The sequence below is a fragment of the Lepidothrix coronata genome, unplaced genomic scaffold (assembly GCF_001604755.1).
Source record: "Lepidothrix coronata isolate B3197 unplaced genomic scaffold, Lepidothrix_coronata-1.0 Scaffold152, whole genome shotgun sequence".
In the NCBI taxonomy this organism is placed as follows: Eukaryota; Metazoa; Chordata; class Aves; order Passeriformes; family Pipridae; genus Lepidothrix; species Lepidothrix coronata.
The window spans coordinates 132,514-152,418 of record NW_016690332.1 but is presented as its reverse complement, the minus strand read 5'-3'; the positions used below and the strand labels follow the sequence as shown (position 1 = coordinate 152,418).

Here is a 19,905-nt window from a genome sequence, read left to right as displayed (position 1 = left end):
CTACCTTGAAGAACAATCTGTGTTTTACTTTTGTTCTCGCAAGCTACAGGAGAATAACCTGGAGTGTTTCACAGATACCAGGAGCCAAAGAGGTAACCTAGAGTGCATCATAACCTATGGCTATGAAGTTCGCTCAAGAACAGCTAGCCCAAAGTACAACTAAAAGCTTCAAGTAAGAAAAGGTACATTGCTCTGATAATGCTGAAATTAATACAGTGTACCTTACTGAAGCCATTTTAAATTCGAAAGAAAAATGAATCGAACATTCTTCTGTTTTTAATAAACTTTCAACATTGGTGGAATACAACAAGAAATTTCAAGTTGTTCCCTCACTGGTACTAAAACTGAATGGAATCTGTGTATTCCTGCCAGAAATCAGTTTTGATGCATGTATTTTCCAGAGGGGAAAGGAGAGAGGAAAGTTGATGCTCTGCACACACACCCCCTTCTCCCCAACCCTGCCCTTTTGCCAAATCTTCCAGGGAGTGATACAACAACATTGGAAATAAATCCTCATTATTCTAACCGACAGTTTAGTGTCTTGTTGTGAACAAAGTTTAGGTGCCCAGCAAAAATCTTGCCAGCAGCCTGGAACGGGAACCCTGTGGTAGCAGGGTATCTCTCATTAAACAACTGACAGTCAGATTCAGAATAGTTACACACTAATCTCTGTCTGTAGATGACAGAACTAAATTAACTTTCAGAAATAACTATGCTGCTTGCTTACACGGTCCTTTTGACCAGCTGTTGCATTAAAATGGCAAAAACATTCTGAAATTATAATTCTTTCAAGATATTGTCTGTATTTAAAAATAAAAATAAAATTAAAAAGGAACACCATTCTTTGGCCAAAGAACAGAATGAACCAGCAGACTGCTACTGCCAAAAATTTCTCAATTCTATGCTATAATCTTATGTAAAAAACCCCTCAAACCAACAACAAAAAAACCAAACACAAAAAAACACTCAACCCCCCAAAAAACCCAACCAACAACAAACGAAACCAACAAAAACCCAACAACACCCAAAATTGTACTTGCCCATAAGGTTTCTCCTCACACTGATTTAACACAAAAGTCCTCCTCCAGGTTATTTCCACTCCCCTATTTGTTCATCCTCGTGCAATGTGCCAGCTGCTACCTTAGAAGGCACATCTTGTAAATGCCCTCCAGAGGAGTGGAAATTTACTTAATCACAACTGTTCCTATCTCTCTTGTGTATGGACTTAAACTGATTCATGTTCCTTGAAGATATCCCACTCATACTGCTTATCAGATGGAAGCAGAATGTCAAGTATTAAAGCTCAGTCCAAAATTAATTGTTTCCCTTTCCAATTCCACCCACATATTATACCACAAGCTCATGAAAAAAAACTACAGCATCACTACAAAGACCTGAATTCAGCAGCCTGCACACATACCAGAGTATAATACAGAGAAGAAAGCATGAATTAACAAGTACTAGAAGAGCGTCGGAGATTAAGAAAGAAATGAAGGCGCTGGCAGGGAGATGTCAGAATTCTTCAGCTTTGAAAAGGTGAATATTCTGCTCTGGTGTTATAATATAAACAGTAATCCCTGGCTGGAGTAAGTCACCTTTGGTTTTATGAGGTATTGAAGTACAGTCCCTTGCTGGATTTAACTTCTCCAAGAGGCAAAATAAGAAAAAGGACTGTCCAAAGAATAGGCCAGAATCAAGGACATGGATCTAACTCAACAAAAAAGACCTAAAATGCAGCCACAAGCATTCCCTATTTATACCCAGAGGATTCTGATCAAGGTTTGACCTTTGCCTACCAGTGTCACCAATGCCTACCTCCAGCACACACAAAAGCTGAAATCAGACAGTTGTGAAAATACAGCATCTCTCAATTCCTCATCATTTTCTGAGGTAGCTTGGCAAACTTGGCTTGCTGGTAAGACACAGTCACCACTGAAAAAAATATAAGTTCTCTAAAAAGCTTAGGAACATTTGACAAGGAGGAACAGAGACAACTGCATTCAGTGGTGAAGCAGCAGTAAATCAAAATCACTGTGTTTAGCTCGAAAGTACTGATAAGAGTTGGAAAGAACACTGCAGCTGTAAAAAGAGAATATGCAGAGAAATCAAGATTTCCAGTTTGACCTATGCCCCAAGATCTCCATCAGTACAGAGCAATCAAGATACAAAATTTCTTCTTCGCTGCCTTCTGCAGAGACATGCCCTCAATTTCTGGTCACCTAATACTAAAATAATTTATGATTGTGGTAGCAGGCATGCCAGGAAGAATCCTGTATGCTAAGCATGTCTGGGGGGAAAAAGAGAGGATAAAAAAAATCATCAAGGCTGTTTTGCCAGCCTATGCAAAAGAGGGTATTTCTTCTTTAAAAAATAAATAAATAAAATAAATTAAAGAAAGGAAACATTCAAGTGAATCCCCTTCCTGTTGATGGACTGCCAAAAAAAAACACTTAACTGCTGCTGTCTCCACAGCTTTTACTTTCTAACCTATCTTAACTGTTCTATTAATTGGGATTTCCTCAGTTTCTAACGTACCTGCTTGCAAATCCTTGACCTATCAACAAAGAGACAAATGCAGTTAAGCATTTCTGCAACACAAGAATGTGCATCAAACACTCAAACAGCACTTGGCATTCATTTGACTTTGTTCCCTCCCTCACACTTCCCCAGCATCCAGGATAGGACTGAATACTTGCATCACAAAGAAGCAGCCACAGTGGGTGGAAATGGCAAATATCAAACAAGAGCAAGTTTAACTGTGTCACCTTCCAGAACTCCAGCTAAAAAACCCAAACCCCAAACAAATTAAATAAAATAAATTCAAAACATACAGAAAATCAAATGAGATAAGAACAGCTGAACAAAGCTGAAAATAAGAATCACGCAGACAGATCCTAGACAGGCTCTGAATAGCTGACACTGGCTTAGCCACCACAGCTGGTCGCTACCAGACACTGCAAAACAAAGCTCAAGGTTTAAGCTGTGCAATCACAGCTACACATCTTCACCACACAAGTGCTTTGAGTAGTCTCATGGCTCTTTTAAGGGTTTATACTGCAAACAGCCATTTTTACTGGAAAGGGTGCTTAGGCAAAAGGCAAACCCTTGCCCTTCTCACACTGTGCCCCCATTTTTAACCCTTCCCTGACCACTGTCACTGCTTTTCTACCATGCCCAGCTAAAGCTCTCGAATGCTTACTAGTCTAATCTGAAGAGCACTTTGTACAACAGTTTCGATGCCATTAAATGGTAGTTTGCTGCAAGCTGCTCAAGGAAGGCAGTAAAAAGTCTGTTTAAGAATCAGACAGTGGAAAAGGCATCACAACAGAGGCAGCAGTGGATAGAAACAAAAGGCTTCAGGAATGCAGGTGCACGACTAAAGGCTCAGGACTCAGTTTGGGAGTTCTCCCCATCAGCCGTAGCACTTGCATGAATTCTCTGTTTTTCCAGCATATGGTAATGAGAAATGAAGATATTATCTGGCTGCCTCTGTGGTACTCATCTTGCCAAGAAAATCCCCACCCTACAAGAGAAGTTCTTGCTAACATGATCAAGATGTGCATACTTTCAGTGCAATAAACAGAACCAAGTTCCGTCTTGGTCAGAGAAATGTTTCACAGGCTAGTCCTCAATTTCTCCTCGACTAACAGTTTTAAAAAAATAATTAATTAAAAAGCAGACACACAAAATATCCCTAATTATACTCTTCAGCAGAAAATTACACCTTCTTGTTTTTTTTAAGGATTAAGGTAGAAAATCAATGTTCATAGATTCTTCCATGATGAAAACTGAGGTTTTTCAGTATTTTTTTCAGAGTTTTTTTGGTAGAAGTGATATTCTCTCTTCATGCACCAATGCACCAATTTCCTTCCCTTCCTCAGATGTTCTAGATGTCAAAGCCCACCAGCACTTGAGCTGAAGTTCGCCCAAGGCTCTTCACACCCACTTTGTCAAATATTCAGGACTGAGAAAGAAAAGCATTTATAATTCACAGCATGAGACTTCATATCCAGACAAGATATCATCTGTCAGTTGCACAGATCTGACTACCTTTCAAAAAAACCCAAAACTAATCTTTCCAAGGCTGCAAAAGGGAAGTCATTTTATGCAGAGATAAAGGTTCTGTAAGGTAAAGTAATTTGTCTAATATCACACGCTGGGTAGAGACCACAGCAGACCACTCAGGAAAACCAGTTCTCTTGGCATGTCTGGCAGTACAGATTGTGCTACCCAGGGAATGCTTGGAGAAGAGAATCATTTTACCTTTTTAAAACAAAACAATCCCCTGAACATCTTTTCCTGGCCCAGACCTATTTCTGTTGACACTTTGCTGCTGACAAGATGCAAGTATTTGAAAACAAAATAAAAAGGAAGATCTTTCCTGTAGGAAATTCCAAACTTAAAGCTCTGACATTGTACACTAATCTACTAATCTGTACTGCTGTTTTCCTTCACAGTTCTCACTTTCGCAGCAGTCACAGGAGCACCAGCATGGACAAACCATTTCCAAGCCATGTCATCTAAACTAATTAAGGAGTAGGGATCAATGGGGAAAACCCTACCCAAGTCAGCTGCTTCTACTATCATCACAAGGAGGGAGGCTGCAGCGGTGATGAGATGCCAGAATGGGTAAACTCTGTTTATCTCCTATGATGGTGCGTGACTTTTTAAGACCTGTAAAAGACTTGGAAAACACGTGCCCTGTACCGCTCAAAAGCTGCAGAGGGGAAAAAAATCCCCAAGCCCGAATTTAACACCATTATTCAATATATTCTTTAATTCTAGCTCTTCTCAGCACACTTCTACCAAACTTCTGGGAATCTATTCCCAATCCTGGTTTTAGCCTGTACTTGTTCAATTTGGCATCACAAGAAAAAAAAAAGCTGTCTCCAGATGAGCTGCAGTACAAAAAAATTAGTTTCTCTCTATGCCAAAATTGCACTAAACTACATCCTAGAAGTACAACCTGCTTTTAATAGAAATTTTACAAAATGATTTCTCTTTTTGCTTTCAAATATGCCAGTAGCTCTCTGAAACTTACTTTACGTTTTCTATCCTTTCCAAGCGAACAGATATGAATTTCAACTTGGGACAGTTAAAAGAGTTTATTTAAAAAGCATCTCAACCACCAACCTAATTCTCTGGGAAATTTAACCAGAGGCACACAAAAGAATTAACAACAGTATAAAAGCAGGGGGTTTGCAATACTTGTAATTGGGAGAGGAGCTCTGCCAGTGAGATCACCCCCCCCTTGTTGCTTCTCCACCTCTCAAAAAAGCCAGGAGCTATGCACTTCTTTTGTCACAGCTAGGATCAAAAATAAAACCCCATAGCACACAATCTCACTGTCTGTTAAATTATGCATGTGTTGAGCACTCAGAAATCCCATGACTATATGTGGAAGCGCAGCGGTGCAAGGAACACCAACACCAAGCAGGGCCAGCCTATCCACCATCCCCCTATATTTCAATCATAGCCACCTAAAGGATATGTTCATACCCAGGAAAAAAACTTATGAAGACCCTGATATTAAAGAAACAGCAGCATAAAAATAAGAATCCAGAAAGCAGATCAAGTGGTGACACCAACTAAATTAGTGACAAATATCTGAAAGGTATAAAAAAAATTCACAAAGCAAGGACAGGGGAATAACTGAATTATTCTGACAGCCCTTTGCAGAGATTTTGTTTTGTTTGACAGGTATAAATAAGTTCTAGCCTCTGACTGAAGGCAGAAAAAAAGCTTTCACACTCCATCAAACAAGACTAAGAAATATGTATTTAAAGAAACTGCCACTAAACCATCTCAGTGTATGTAGTAGAAAATAGCATGTGCTTCACTTTACAGTTAGATTTCAAGAAGTAGGTGTTCAGTAGGAGCTCGGTGGGAAAAAAGAAGCAACCATATAAGGCAACGAAACCAGAATAAAAAGAATATGTTTTGGTGAGTTGGACAGACATGTGTTCTTACCACACAAGGTTTGGCAACTTTCAAATTAGGGGAACCTCAGATTACCCTTTGAGTCAGGAAGTAACACACAAAGCAAGGTTCATCACGCTCAAGTCAAAAAGATGAAATTTCTTTATAATTACCTGTCTGCTTTCAAAAGCAGGTTAGATGGCAGTTCAAGGAGCTGGTTGTGTTGCACGTCCAGGACCTCCACTTGTGTTCGCTCGAGCCGATCTGGTAGCCTTCCTAACATGTTATGTCCTGCCAGCAGCTTACGCAAGCTACTGTTGTAAAACAACCTTAAGAGAAATAAAAAACACCAATAATGAGAAAAATATAAACCGAAGAGTTTCTTTGATAATTTAGATATGGTAGCACAGTTCATTACAAGAAAGTGATTCAGCCAACTGATTATGATTAGCAGACGTGGTATTAATTACGCACAGATCCAAAAATGTCTTCCCACTCTCCACCAACTTCTTGAAAAGGTTGTTCAGAGACAGGGAAGGAGGTCTGCGGATGATTCAGGAGTGCAAGTAGTGACAAAGGGTTATTTTACTGCACTGTATAAAACACGAATATAGATGCACGACCATGAAGGAGGTAATTGCTAATATAGGTTGCAGAAATCTGCATATGTGGGATCCCCCTAGCTAATGGAAGAACTTTAGAAGTGGGGGTAAAATCATCAGTCACCCCACAGGCTTCATAGTGCTCTACTCATCATGTGCTGACTCATAATCCAACGCAATTCCTCACCCCCACAATTTTTCTTTTCTGTTAATACCAGAATAACATAAAGCCTCCTTTCCAGTTCTACGGCGAATGAAATTTATCTAATCGGCTTTACTTTCTTGAGCTTTTACAAGCAGTAGATGACCTCAAGTCCCATCCCCCTTGCTCCATTTCTTGTGGGTCTAGGGGAGAAAGGGAGGGGAGAAGAGGGCAACGTAAAAAGAAAAATAGCTGTTCTGGTCAAACAGTATAGCTAAAATGTGCAGTATAAACAACATAATAAGGAGTTTAAAATCTGCACCTGAAGACACCAAAAATGGAGCAACTCTTGATTTTGAACAGAAACCACTTTCAGTAAATTAAGAAAAAAAAGATTATTCTTCATCTGCCACCTGCTTTATATGCCTGCTACTGTACTGCTTAATCCGGTGAGCCCATGCAACACGCTGACCTGTTTCATTCAAATACTCTCAAATTACTCAGCATTAAAGCAAAAATCTTCCTCCCTCTGTCACAATGACCCAAATACACATAAAGAACCTCCCTGCCCCTTCCCTACAATACATCAGGTCATTGGATTATTGTGCCAAAATAATCAATCAAGTACGCAGAGTATTTCCCCCTTGACAGATACAGTCATACTCTGTATCTGCATGCCAGTGTTAACAGTTATCTCAGCTGGCCGGCCTGTCTGTGTTATGACCATGGATACAAGTCAACACCCAGCTGTATCATTCCAGAAGGCTCAACACAGGGTAAAAATCCTTACCACAGCGAAAGCCTATCTATTATGTTTTTGTTACTTAATCATTTTTGCTTCACTCTATTTTTACCTGAAAATCTGTCTCAGTTATGGATTTGCATTTCTATTCTATTTCCTTTCCTAATAAAGAATGGCCAGTACCGTCAACACCAAACATTGCAGGAGAAAGCAGAATTGGTTGACAAAAAAAACCAAACTATCACTTTGGGGTTTTTTTCCGATGGGTGAGGGGAGCGCCATTTTAAATTTTTTTAAAAGTTCAAAACATGGCAAAAAATTCAATGTTTCACTTTTCCATATTTCAGAAGAACTGAGTAAGTCTTGGGTGTTTTTTTGAGTTTATTGGTTTTTGGGTTTGGGGTTGGTTTTTTTTTGCTTTCTCTTATTTTTCAACTTACACAAGCACCAAAGGAACTGGGCTGCCTGAAAAGAGGTTGAACATCAGCATTTAACTAAACAAGCTCCTTATGAGCCTGGGACTTCCCGTTCTTAAACTGGGTGTGGAACCAGGATGCCAGGACTACTCTTCCATATAGGCAGCTTTCCCACTTGCCCAATTCCCTCTGGAAGTTTTGGTGGAATCAATAAGTTCTAAGGACAAGCACATCATTCAGCATCAGCATCTTCTGAGAAAACGTGGTTTGGTGCAAGCATTCAACCAATTCCTTTAGTACGCAACTCTTCAAGAGCACACAATGTTGACTACAAATAGACTTTTCTAAAAAATCAGACAAAAAGGAACAAAAATACATATAGACATCTATTCACTGGTGGCAACAAGGTCATTATGGCAACTCTTATTTCCTTTCTCTTTGAGGAATCTTTGGCAACATCAATTTTATGCATTTGTCCCGCACAGCTAAGACTAAGTACCCTTTTCGTTATTTTTCAGTACTTTTAAAGCTGAAATGGTTGTATTATGGTCCAGAAGACATTGTTCCCATTTTCTTTAATTGACACAAACATCAGTACAGAATCCTCTATCTCAAATGCTTCAACTCTTCGTCTTCAAGGATTATTTTTCTGTTTCAAGAGGCAAACACACAGCATCAACTGTAGTTTGTTTATATTAGGTGCAACCTTCACCCTTCCAGGAAACTACTGGTCACTCAAGGCTTGAACATTTTTGTTTAAGAATTGCAAGTAGCCTCCTAGGAGAGCCCTGCTCACTCACTTCATAGGTTTTCAGGGTGTTATCCTATGTAGAAAGAAAAGCACACAGCAATGCACATAAACACACTTACTGAGCACTTGTATTTACTTGATACTTAGGTGTGCAAACTACTGTTGAGTCATTCGCATTTGAGTCCAGACCCAAATTTCCCTAAAGTCTGACAGATTTTCAAAGCCTGTCTTTTGAACGGAACAGGGCCTTAAAACTGAACTGACTTATTAGGAGCTAAGCTATCTATACACATACTACAAAGAAGAGCTTTCAAAGATAAGCTCTTTCCTGGGGTTAATGATAAGATGGCAGGAGAGACAAGTGGGATGTTGACTGTACCTAATTTCAGCCAATCATTAATCTCCCAGAGATATCCGGTATGCCTTGATAGCCCTGGCTGTTATGAAGTGCAAATGAAAGACAAATGAACTTTTGCACCCCCACCTTCTGAGTAGGCATGGTTTCACTTGGTGTGAAAAAACAGAGGGATTAATAGTCTGCATGTTAGCCTGTTCGTTTGCTCAGCAAATCTCCTCATATCTTCTTCTGCCCACATTTCTGAAATCTATTTTCTCCTCATTTCTGACACTAAAATTGCCAAGTTTACACCGCATTACATATTCATCTGACCCACAGAAAACTATCCTTCTTGGTTTCTGATGCTCTTCTGTGCTGTACAGTCCTTAAGGAAAATATTTAATAGCTCATGACATACGAGCTGCCTACCATCTTCAGTGGCTCTGCATATCCCGATGTACTTTCATCCCTTGTGCCTAGCTAGTATGTTCTCCCTCTTTCACAACTTTTCTTTTGAAGTGTATGAACACTCAAGAATGACAATTCTCTTCCAGTGAAGGCAGGAATTTAAAAATTCTCAACACTGCACCTGGAACAAGTCTCTCAAGAAAAAAATTTAGTAAGACCCATTCATTATTTAAACCAAACTCCTATTTTGCTTCCTGTTCACTTCTTTTCTATCATTTGTATTTATCAATTTTAAGTTTAGACTCCTGGAAAAGAGGTCATCTTTGCAGTGAAGGCAATTGCTCTACTCACAGGAGTTTACTTGCTTGATATGGCTTCAACTTCCCTAAACCCTTTTTCACTCAAACATGGCTGTGAACTGGAGTCTTGAGGCATCACTGAAACTAAGTTACAAGTTCTGGATCTCTAAACTGTCATGAAAAGCCACAGCTGTAAATATTTAATATTCAATATTAAAAATGAAGGGCTTTTCTGCCTGAACAGCCACATGAACAGCTTCAAAACTTCCACTTGAAGTTCAAAGGCACTACTTTCTCTGCATGAAAGTAAAAGAAGAAAGGCTGGGTGGAAGCTTGAGGCATGACGACACCCCGCAAGGTAAAAATAAAATCAAACAAAAGATAAAACAGCCCTGACAGTCAGTGGAACAAGCTAAACACTGAATCAGCAATTATTTCTGAATTGCTTATCCTGTTCCACATTGTGGAAGACTTACCGGGCAGGCAGCTCACGTATCTGATTGTGGCCAACATCCAACACTTCCAGTTTCCTGCTGTCACACACCCACTCAGGCAGGTTTTCCAGGTGATTTCTATGAATAAAGAACACAAAGAGGTGTAACTAAATGATAATCGAGATGTAAAGGCTATTAAGTACAGAGCCTCAATGGAAATACAGATACCTGCAGGAAACAAATCTGCTACATAGCATGTTTCCTATGACATAGTATCATCCCTCCTTCTGTGCAGTCAAGTCCTGAGTGAGAGGGGCAAGAAAACTAACAGCATTATTACCTCCCTACATGTGCAGTCTCTAAGAAAATGGAAAAAACTGCTTCCAAATTATCATGGAAGCATTAAGAGTATCAGAGTATCAAAAATGAAGTCTCTCCATGGAAAAGAAAATTTCTAAGATATTCACACCCTACGCAGTCAAAACGCACCTCTTTGATCTCTCATAAATTTAATCCCCAAATCCACTCTACCATTCTTCAGCTATCTCACTGAAAAGAGCAAATTTTTTTGTGTATTTTTAAAGCCAACTGTTTTGCTCTTCTTGCATTTATCGTCACAGAAACTAACCCTTCTGAAAATTAAGGTCCTGGGGGCAAGTTTTTCCAAATATTGCACTGAAAACACACAGATAAGGCAACCTGGGGCACTCCTGTATCCTGCCTTATAAAGACAAAAATTAGCAGATACATGGAGGAGATTGTGTGCATATGCCTTCACATAACCACTATTTCAGTCAGCATACACAGAAGCAAAACTGGGCATAAAATAATAGTCAGGCGCTCTCAGACCTGAAGTTCAGGACAAGGAGGCTTACAAAGCATGACCATAAATCAATCATGTACTTGTATCCTTTAGTTTATTCCTGCAATAGTCTTTAACTAAAATATGCAATAGCAAGCCAATCTCTCTTCTCTGATAGCTTCCTTTCTATTCTCAAGCAGATTTCCCAAATTCCAAGCAAGCCAAAAAGCTAAAGACACTCCACTCATTTAGTTACAACGCCATCACTGAAATGAAGAACAAAAAGAGGTTTGTGATCAAAATCACGCATTCTATACCAACTTCACTTACAAACGTAAATGGAGAATGCGGCTTTACAACAGATCGCTTTTCAACAGATTACTTATTTAGTCACACCACTGTGTTACATTTAGGGGCACAATGTGGGTAACTCAGGGTTGATGAAACTTTGAAGTTGATGGCCACTAGCCCAGGTTAATTCACTAATTGTTATGATCATCCGCAATAGTTTGAGTGCTTTAAGTAGGTTTTTTAATAAATGAGATTATCACTTCAAATGTAGATGAGTAATTTCTTAAATAAGACAGCCATTAAGCACATGTATAAATGTTTTCCTGATTCAGTCCTGAAATTGTAAAACAAACTAAAACACCCCCTTTTCCATTTCTTCCCTTATCCCACCTTCCTCATTAAGATGAAATTTACGTATTCCTTCAAATGGCAACTGCAGACATCTCTGTAGCAGCTAGGGCTGCGGAGAACAACGATGAGCTGCACGAGCTGCCAAACTGATGAGTAAACTATCAAACCATCACCTACGCTGGGCTTACGATGCAGACATATCCAGAAAGTAACTCCTGCACATGTCTCAGATTGGTGTACGTTTGAATCATCGTCTTATAACTCTGTAAGACAGGAAATCTTTAAATCACGGAAACTCTTTTGCTCTAACTATAAAGGCACATTTTGCCTTTGGCAGTAAAAAAAAAAAAAAGGGGGGGAATCTATAAAGGGAAGAACTGACCAGTAGAAAAGGAGCCCATGCTCTATGCTCTAACTCTGAAAATCAGTCTTTTCATATCCCAAGGTCCAATTCCTGCCCCCGCTCCCACCCAGTAAGATATCAATGAATGTCATTGTTCCATAAGAGTCTTTGATGTATATTTCACGCATCCAAGAAAAAACATAGTCTTACCTAGAAATATCCATATAAGCCAGGCAATTAGGAACTGGATACACATCAAGGTGAACAAGTTCTAGGGGAAAAAAATACATATAATAACAAAAAACAGTGATAAAGATTTGCACCTAAATGACTGTTCCATAAGAATTACTTTAAGAGCTAACACCGAGACATTTCAGAGCAAGTCAATAATCTAAAAAATTTCTGAAGATCTGGACCCCTGTGAACCCAGTTCTGTTTCTTTATTAGGTCTTAGTACATTTGCTCCAGTACATTGTACTTGTTATGACAGAAACTGTATAACTGATCAGAGAGGAGAAACTGGAGGATTTTAAAAGTTTAACGGCAAATTCTCATTTTCCCATTTTTGTCACAGAGTTGTAACTTCACCTCTGCTGCCCTCTGCCCAGAAGAGTTAGTCACAAACCTGCTCTACTTTTTTTCACTGGTCACTAGTGGTACAGACACGGGAAGGAAAACTCCCCACTCTGGAACAGCAAGTTACAGGATACCACAGAATTCTCTAGGTCATGGCAAGATCCAGAGTATTTTTCAACACGTTACATGAGCCTTCGCATGCCTGTGGAGTTCCCAGTTGCAGGCAGCCTTACAGACCTTTCATAGCACCTTGACTACTGCTAGCAATGTTACTACTGAAGCAATCAAAAATACAGTTCATAACCTAAGGTTTTTAGGTAGCTAATACTTAGTATTAAGGTTAAAAAAAACCCGCCAGACATTTATTTAAACCTACAGAAAAATGCACTAAAATGAAACTGTACCCACCATCACAGTTTCTTTGGAAAATGAGACTAAAACAAGGTGGCTGAGAGTGCAAAGAGAGGATAACCAGGAGAAAAAAGAAGACCAAATAGGCAGTTCATTGCAAGATATGGGTTGACTTGGATTCTCAGCCCACATTGAGCAGCACATGCTTAGATTATGTTAACTTTTCTTAGCTACAAAGATCCTGGCATGAATACTTAATGAAGGTATAGGCTTGGATATCACTAAGATGACAGCCTTTTAAAGGCAGTTCAGACTGTTCATCAAATTCATAGCTTTCTGAGCTTGCATTTTCTTTATTCCATACTGAACTACTCCAAGCAATAAAAATGGTGGTGCAAACTGAGTATTTTAAGTAATAGCAGTTTCCAGAGACAGATCAAACAGATGCAATAAATGAAACACAGGAGTTATTCACCTGGCATTATTTTTATTATCAAATACAAATGAAGTTACTCATGGATTTTGTAGCTTTCTGTCCAGAGTAGGGAGCAAGAAGTAGTAGCAAAAAATATATATTGTTTTGGTTTGTCTCACAAATGGCCACTTGTTCAAACTTTCTCAATGCAGGGAGAAGCAGTTAATTTCTCATTGGCCTTAGTAAAGCAACACAATAATAAACCAAAACAAATGACACACTGAAGTACCCTCCCTACTGACACAGAGAAGAATTTCAGCCCAAACTGTAAGGTTTTCACAGTTTTCAGATCTCAAAATCAGTAGCCCAGCATTATTTGAAAGTCACTTCTGAAGCCCAGAATTGCCAGTAGCATGACACAGTACATGTGAAACCCTTTTATCCAGGGTAATGTCAAGAGCGTCCTGATTATGTGCACTGCACTCCACAAGCATCCCAGAGAGAACCAGGTATGAAAACAGAAGTCAGATGACAACACCACAGCTGCCCTGAAAACGCACTCACCATTCGAGGAAGCGTACAGTGCTTTGAGAAAATATCCACTGATTTTGAGGGTTACCAGTTGATTCCTTTCACAGTGTAATACTTCAACATTGTTAAAAACTGTTGCATCCAGCTCCCCAAGTCTGTTGTCTCTCAGATCTAGTTGGGTCACGTGATGCAGAAAATCTACTTCATCGGCCTCCAATCTCCTAATTGAATTCAATCTTGCAGACAAAAAAAAAAGATTAACTGTAGTTATGTGGCAGGTTCCTGCTGACAAACCAATGCTCACTCTAAAATAAATCAGCTGCACTGGATTAAACTAGCCTACCTTCTGATCAAGGTTGATTTTTAATATTTTCCCCCTTGTTATGGTATTCGAAAACAGGATGGATCCACTCTGTTGCTTTATCCATCATGACAAAGGAATGATGACACCGGGCTCCTTTCTAAACTACTTTGAAAACTACTTATGAAAAGCTCTGCAAGAAACTAAGTATTATTGTTACTGTGTCTATAAAAATAAAAGATGATCTGTCTGTTATTTGTGCCCAATAGCTTGGAAAAGAACAAAACCTCTACAGTTCCTGCTGCTCTGTCATGAGCATGTGCTGGAAAAGCCTGCACATATTGGAGACTCTTGCCTTACTGAAAGGCCAAATTGAGATTTATGAATTCCCATACATTTGCTTCTCACCTCTTCACATTTCACAGCGAGCAAAGTCAGAGACCTAAAAATGGGTGTTGAATGAAAACAAAGCAAAAACCCAAGACAAGTGGGTCTGTCAGATAAAGAGAACAGATTTTAATCACATCTTCACTGCAGTGCATTGACACTGCCAATACTCAGCAAGTTACACCTGAATGAGATTATCTATAACCCAACAATGTTTGAGACTGCAGAGCACTCCAAAGAGTTCAAATTCCCAGCTCTGAACAGAACACTAAAATCAGTATACTAACTTCCATTTGTCCACTAAGCCAGTTGAGGATAAGCTGAGCAAGGATAAGGATAAATATCTACAGTTCTGCTGTTGCTCTTGCTTTTGAAGAGTTGCCCTCTGTGTAACAGTTGTACTTCCAGAGTAGCTTCATCTTTCAGATAGAAGCTTTTTGGGTTAGGGACTATCATCTATATTATATTAACACTGCAGCAACAAGAACTGCAGGAATCACCAGTGTTCCAGGTTCTGTTTTGTTTGAGCTTTTGGTGCGACCACTATTTCCCCCAAAACTCATCCTCCTACCTTCTGACCCCCCTAAATGCTTCTACTTCCTCAGAGAAGAGTGCTAAGTCACGGCAAGTACTGCAAGTTATGTAACACCACCAGAAACATGGTTCAGTGAACTAACACAAGAGATTCATACCCGGGGGCTATTCTGATAGCCAAGGAGAATTCATTTCAACATCAATAATTCAGGCTTACTTATTCTTCCCCCTTTTCCTAATACCTACCTTAGATCCACATGTTTAATATGAGGCATCCTTTTCAACACCTGTAGGTTCAGGGTATCCATGCAGTTTCCTGACATACAAAGCTTATCCATGGCAGTGAGCTTCTCCAGAACCCCCGGAATGTCAGTGAACTCATTGAAGGACAGACTCACATAACTGAGCTGATGCATATGCTCCAATTCATCAGGAAGGGACTGGAGAAAGTTGCCATCCAGCAAAAATGTCTGCAAGCTATTAGAAGTGGGGGAGGGGAAGGGAGAGTGAAGAAAGCGAATGACCTGTTAAATCACATTTCCTTCCTATAAACACACAAATCTGCTGCAGTTACAGTGACATGCAATATAAAAAAGGGCAGCAGAAAGAAAAACATTAAAGAATAATGCTTTAACATCTGCTACAGAAGATATCCACCAAATAATTAAAAGCTTTGGCAACTATGAAATGTAGGCTGTGTTAGACAGTTGTATCTTCAAACACCCCCAGAACTGCAACTTGTATCACAGCTGAAGCACATAAGCAATGAAGTTTAAAGATTTTCTTCACCATGAAAGTGACCCTTGTTTCAAATGCTGAGGACTGGAAGAGCTTCGAAGCACAAAGAGTGCTTTTCCCTCCATCCACAACTGCTTCCATATGGATCTACAAGCCAGTCTGCTGTGAGAAAAACCAGTAAGTTTAAACTGTTTCTCATAGCAAGAGTATGTAGAGTCATGAAACTGCTTGTTGCTTTTATTATCAGGCTGTGTGTGTTAGGTTTTAAGAGAGTACTTGCTTGTGCATCTCGCCTACAACTGCTGGAATGCTTCTGAGGGCATTGCAGGACACGTTGAGTTCAGTCAGAGTTGGGATACTGCAGACTGCCAGTGGGAAGTCTCCTAAATTATTATTGGAAAGGTTAAGGCTCTTCAACTTTGTGAATCTAAAAGGAGATAAGAAAAAATAAAAGGAAACAAGTAAGTAGTTGCCTTGCAATAATTACTACAAGGCAAGTTTGGTTATATAAATGCAAATCACATGAATTTTTAGCTTATATGCTTAGAATAACCAGGGAAACTACTAGACACTCAAGTTCAACATCCCTTGTAAGAAATGTTCTTACTCACATCAAGCTGGCATAGAGAAACAGGCCCTCCTGAACAACACATTAAATATATTTTCCAGTGAGTGTAACAAAGAACAAAACCCTTGCTGTTCTTATGATATATGCCACTTCTGTGGCATCTCACCCTGTACTAAAACACTGCTGTTTTTCTGAATGCAATTTTCCCTAGTAAAACTACCATTGTGATGCAGGCTACAAGGTGCAGGAAATTCTCAGCCTATTTGAACACTAAATTTTTGTAGTGCTGCTCAGGTCCAGTCAAGTTTGCCTTTCAACCAAAAGTTCTCATTAGAATAGACTGGTTTGAATACAACTGGGAAATGTGCTGAATTAAAACAGAATTTAGCAAAGCTTCTGTAGTGACAGAGGCAAATTCTTATGCTCTTGATTAAGTGCAATGTCAAAGCTTGCACAGGTGTCAAAATTCTGTCCTTGACATGCCACAGAACTCTTAAAAGCCCCTTGGTTTATCGCATCATCCAACAAAGCAACTTGCATGTGTTTGCCCTATTAAAAATGACCAAAACCATTTGAACAAAAATCCCAAGAAGGGGACAATCCAATTAGCCAGCCTGCATGTTCAGCAACATTATTATGGTTGCCTGACAACCACTGGGAGGTATGCCTAAAGGCAAGTAAAAGGATGAATGAAAAGATCTGTGTTAGATTCTCATAGACGGGAGGAAGTTTCTTTTCTGGCACAGTTTATACCAGGACATTTTTATTTGGACTTAATTTTCCCTTCATTAAGGCTCAAGTCCTTTATTTGCATGAGCAGGCTTTTATATAACTTGGCAATGGAAGCAAAACTGCACCTACGAGTGCTGCTATTCCACATGAAAGTAATCTCCAACAGCATGTGCCTGTGCATCCATAGCCTCTGCATCACCCTAGCACATTCTTACCTCAGAGAACTTTGTCCTCCAACCAGAAAACATACACAGAAAATGCATCAAGCACGAAAAGTTTAAAGTTTTAACAACAAAGACTTAAAAATCTCTAGTAGCTACTGCAATCAACTTGCACACACCTTTAGTATCATCTAAATCAAACTCATGTCACTGACCAAAACTCAGTGTGAAAATGTAACCAGCACCTTCCTATCGTATTTCAATGAGGGTTGTTGAGCCCCAAAGACAGGTTGTGAACACACATAACATTTACACGTTTGCAGCAAGCAAGGGAATGCTGTACTCTCTATTGGTATTTTGGTGCAACCATGGCAGAAGAAAAAAAAATGGAAATATCATTGCCAGAGTTATCACAGATTTTAAACACCCTGTGCCATGCTGGAGGCAGAAGAAGTTTGGAACAGAGATGGAGGCTTAAGTAAATCTTGCAATAAAATTAGTGCTGCAGGGGAAAAAATGCTACTGTACAGAAACAATGACTAATCTATCTCTAAAGGGAGAACTGTAAACTAAAAAGGAGGCTAGGGTAAGCTAGATGATATTAGTAAGGGCTGCTAGCCAGAAAAAAAGAAAAAAAAAGAAGTATGTTTTAAATACCACACCTTCATGTTCTTCTATTTTGAGAGAAGGGTTCTAAAAATCTTAATCCTAGAACTGAAACACACAATCTCACATTTATCTTGAAGACAACTGTAGATTTAGGCCACAGATATACTGCCTTGAAATTTGGGGTGTTTCTACAGTGGAACAGCTATCCTACATCTTCCTCTAAGTTAACTGCAAATACAAAGAAGAGTGCTCCAAGTAGTGGACTCTGAGGCTTTTAGAATTATTTCTTTTCCAGTATTTAGGTAAGTACAAAACTAGTAGTAAAGACTAAGGGCATATTAAGTCAAAATAATTAAGCTGCTGGAGAAACACCAAAATGTAACCTTTCAAATTTTCAAGTCAACCACGAAAAAGATTGAACTCATTTAACAATCACACCAAGGCTACAGCCTTTACCTGTGCCACTCTGTAGTCTCAAAAGGATAGTCTCAGGGATTTTGTACACTTAACAATCTAGCAGAAGACTTCAAATACAATCTTGAGATAAAATTACAGAAGATCAGAATAATAGAGGAAAGAGGACTGGGGCAGTGGGTGGCAAAGGAAGCTAAGAAATACAATGACTAACATCAATGCATTGTTCAGCTTCAAGTTTTTCTGCACACATTTTTGTTTAACTGTCCCAGGTCAAAGCAGAGGCAGGGGGAATCTTCCCCTCCCCAGCGTATCTGTATTACATCTCTACTACCCTAATGTATGTTGTAATGTGTGCTTATTAACGGTCTTCTGTGAGTAATCTAATTACGAAGGACACAAATGGAACTGCTTAACAGTTCCTTGCAATGTGTAAGAGAAGATGAGTGAGTACATCCAGTATTGGATAACCCATACAAAAGCCAAACAATGCACACAGAAGCGTACATCAAAAAATCCACAAATTAAAGTTCATTGTTAAACCACATTTAAGAAATGCTGAAAGACAGACACCACAAGTTAAGAGATTAATATAAGACATCTGTCCGGAAAGAGATATTTTTTTCCTTTCTTATAAACACATTCATTTACAAAATGCTAAAGCCGCATTTCTTCTCATGGAGTACTGTCAAGTACAGACCATTACTGAGCCAAACTAGCAGGCGTTTGCTCAAAGTTAAGATTTAAGCCTACCTCTCATCTTTGGCCACTTGCTTCCAACTATCCACATCACAGACGGGCTGGTGCACCTCCATTACGGAGGACTGCCATGCCGCACATTTAAGACGCTGAATTGTTTATAGCGCTTCTTATATCTACACAGGTTTACAGTCAGTCATGCCAGTATCACTTGTAGCATCAATATAAATAAGGTAGGAGATAAGTATTCTACAGACAAGTTTTCTGTTGCTGCTGAGTTTGCAAAGTGTCAGGCTTCAAATAGATTTTACAGAGCAACACCTTTACTGTTTTCTCACATCCAAATCTTTACTCCTATCAGAAGCAGGGACATGCATCAATGCTGCCCATGTGGCATTGCTAGAAAGAAGAAAGGGCACAAAATTGCTCGTTTGAGGCATGACAGTATAATAGCCTCATATCAAGTTCACACACATACTTTCCTTCCTCTTTTCCCTTCTTCCCTGATTCCAGACTTGTTATTTGTTAAAAAAAGTCAACCTGGAGAACAACATCTCTCCAGGTACTATGCTCAGTTAGCTTATTAAGCTTTCTGTTATAATGACCAAAATATAATCACTCATTTCTCTGAGCAAAAATAGCCCTACTTTAGGATGGAGCAAAATGCTGACATGTCAAAGCTTGGGTTTAAACATGCAATATGACTGAACACTAATTGCCGTAATTGAGCCAAAAACTGCCCACTTAATCTCAAAGCTGCCACATCAGGAGTGGCTTTAGTTTGACATACACAAAATGAAGAGAGGGAATAACAAGACAAGTTTGTATCGCAGCAAAGCAATGAACTGACTGAGGTGCTAATTTCAAATTCAGATCTACCCAATGTAAACAGCAGAGGAATTTCCATTACACAGTACAGCACTTATGTTCCACTATGTTTGGAGTGAGGGGAATAGTATATTCAAACTGGTCATACCCCATCACTGAAATGCAGCCATAATAGACTCATCTGACAAAACTGGTCTTGCTGTACTCTTACCAAAAACAATTAA

The 19,905-nt window shown here is 39.3% G+C and overlaps 1 protein-coding gene across 2 annotated transcripts in view; it reads right to left on the bottom strand.

The window, feature by feature from the left end:
- The window catches only part of PHLPP1 (PH domain and leucine rich repeat protein phosphatase 1), a 132,887-nt gene that overhangs the window by 19,265 nt on the left and 93,717 nt on the right, over positions 1 to 19,905 (bottom strand). For both annotated transcript variants that reach the window (XM_017828774.1, XM_017828773.1), the window contains exons 5-10: positions 15,951 to 16,097; positions 15,179 to 15,409; positions 13,744 to 13,946; positions 12,048 to 12,108; positions 10,093 to 10,188; positions 6,093 to 6,248 (exon numbers count right to left, since the gene is read on the bottom strand). In XM_017828774.1, coding sequence (XP_017684263.1) covers positions 6,093 to 6,248; positions 10,093 to 10,188; positions 12,048 to 12,108; positions 13,744 to 13,946; positions 15,179 to 15,409; positions 15,951 to 16,097 — 894 coding nt within the window. The remainder of the gene's footprint in view (positions 1 to 6,092; positions 6,249 to 10,092; positions 10,189 to 12,047; positions 12,109 to 13,743; positions 13,947 to 15,178; positions 15,410 to 15,950; positions 16,098 to 19,905) is intronic.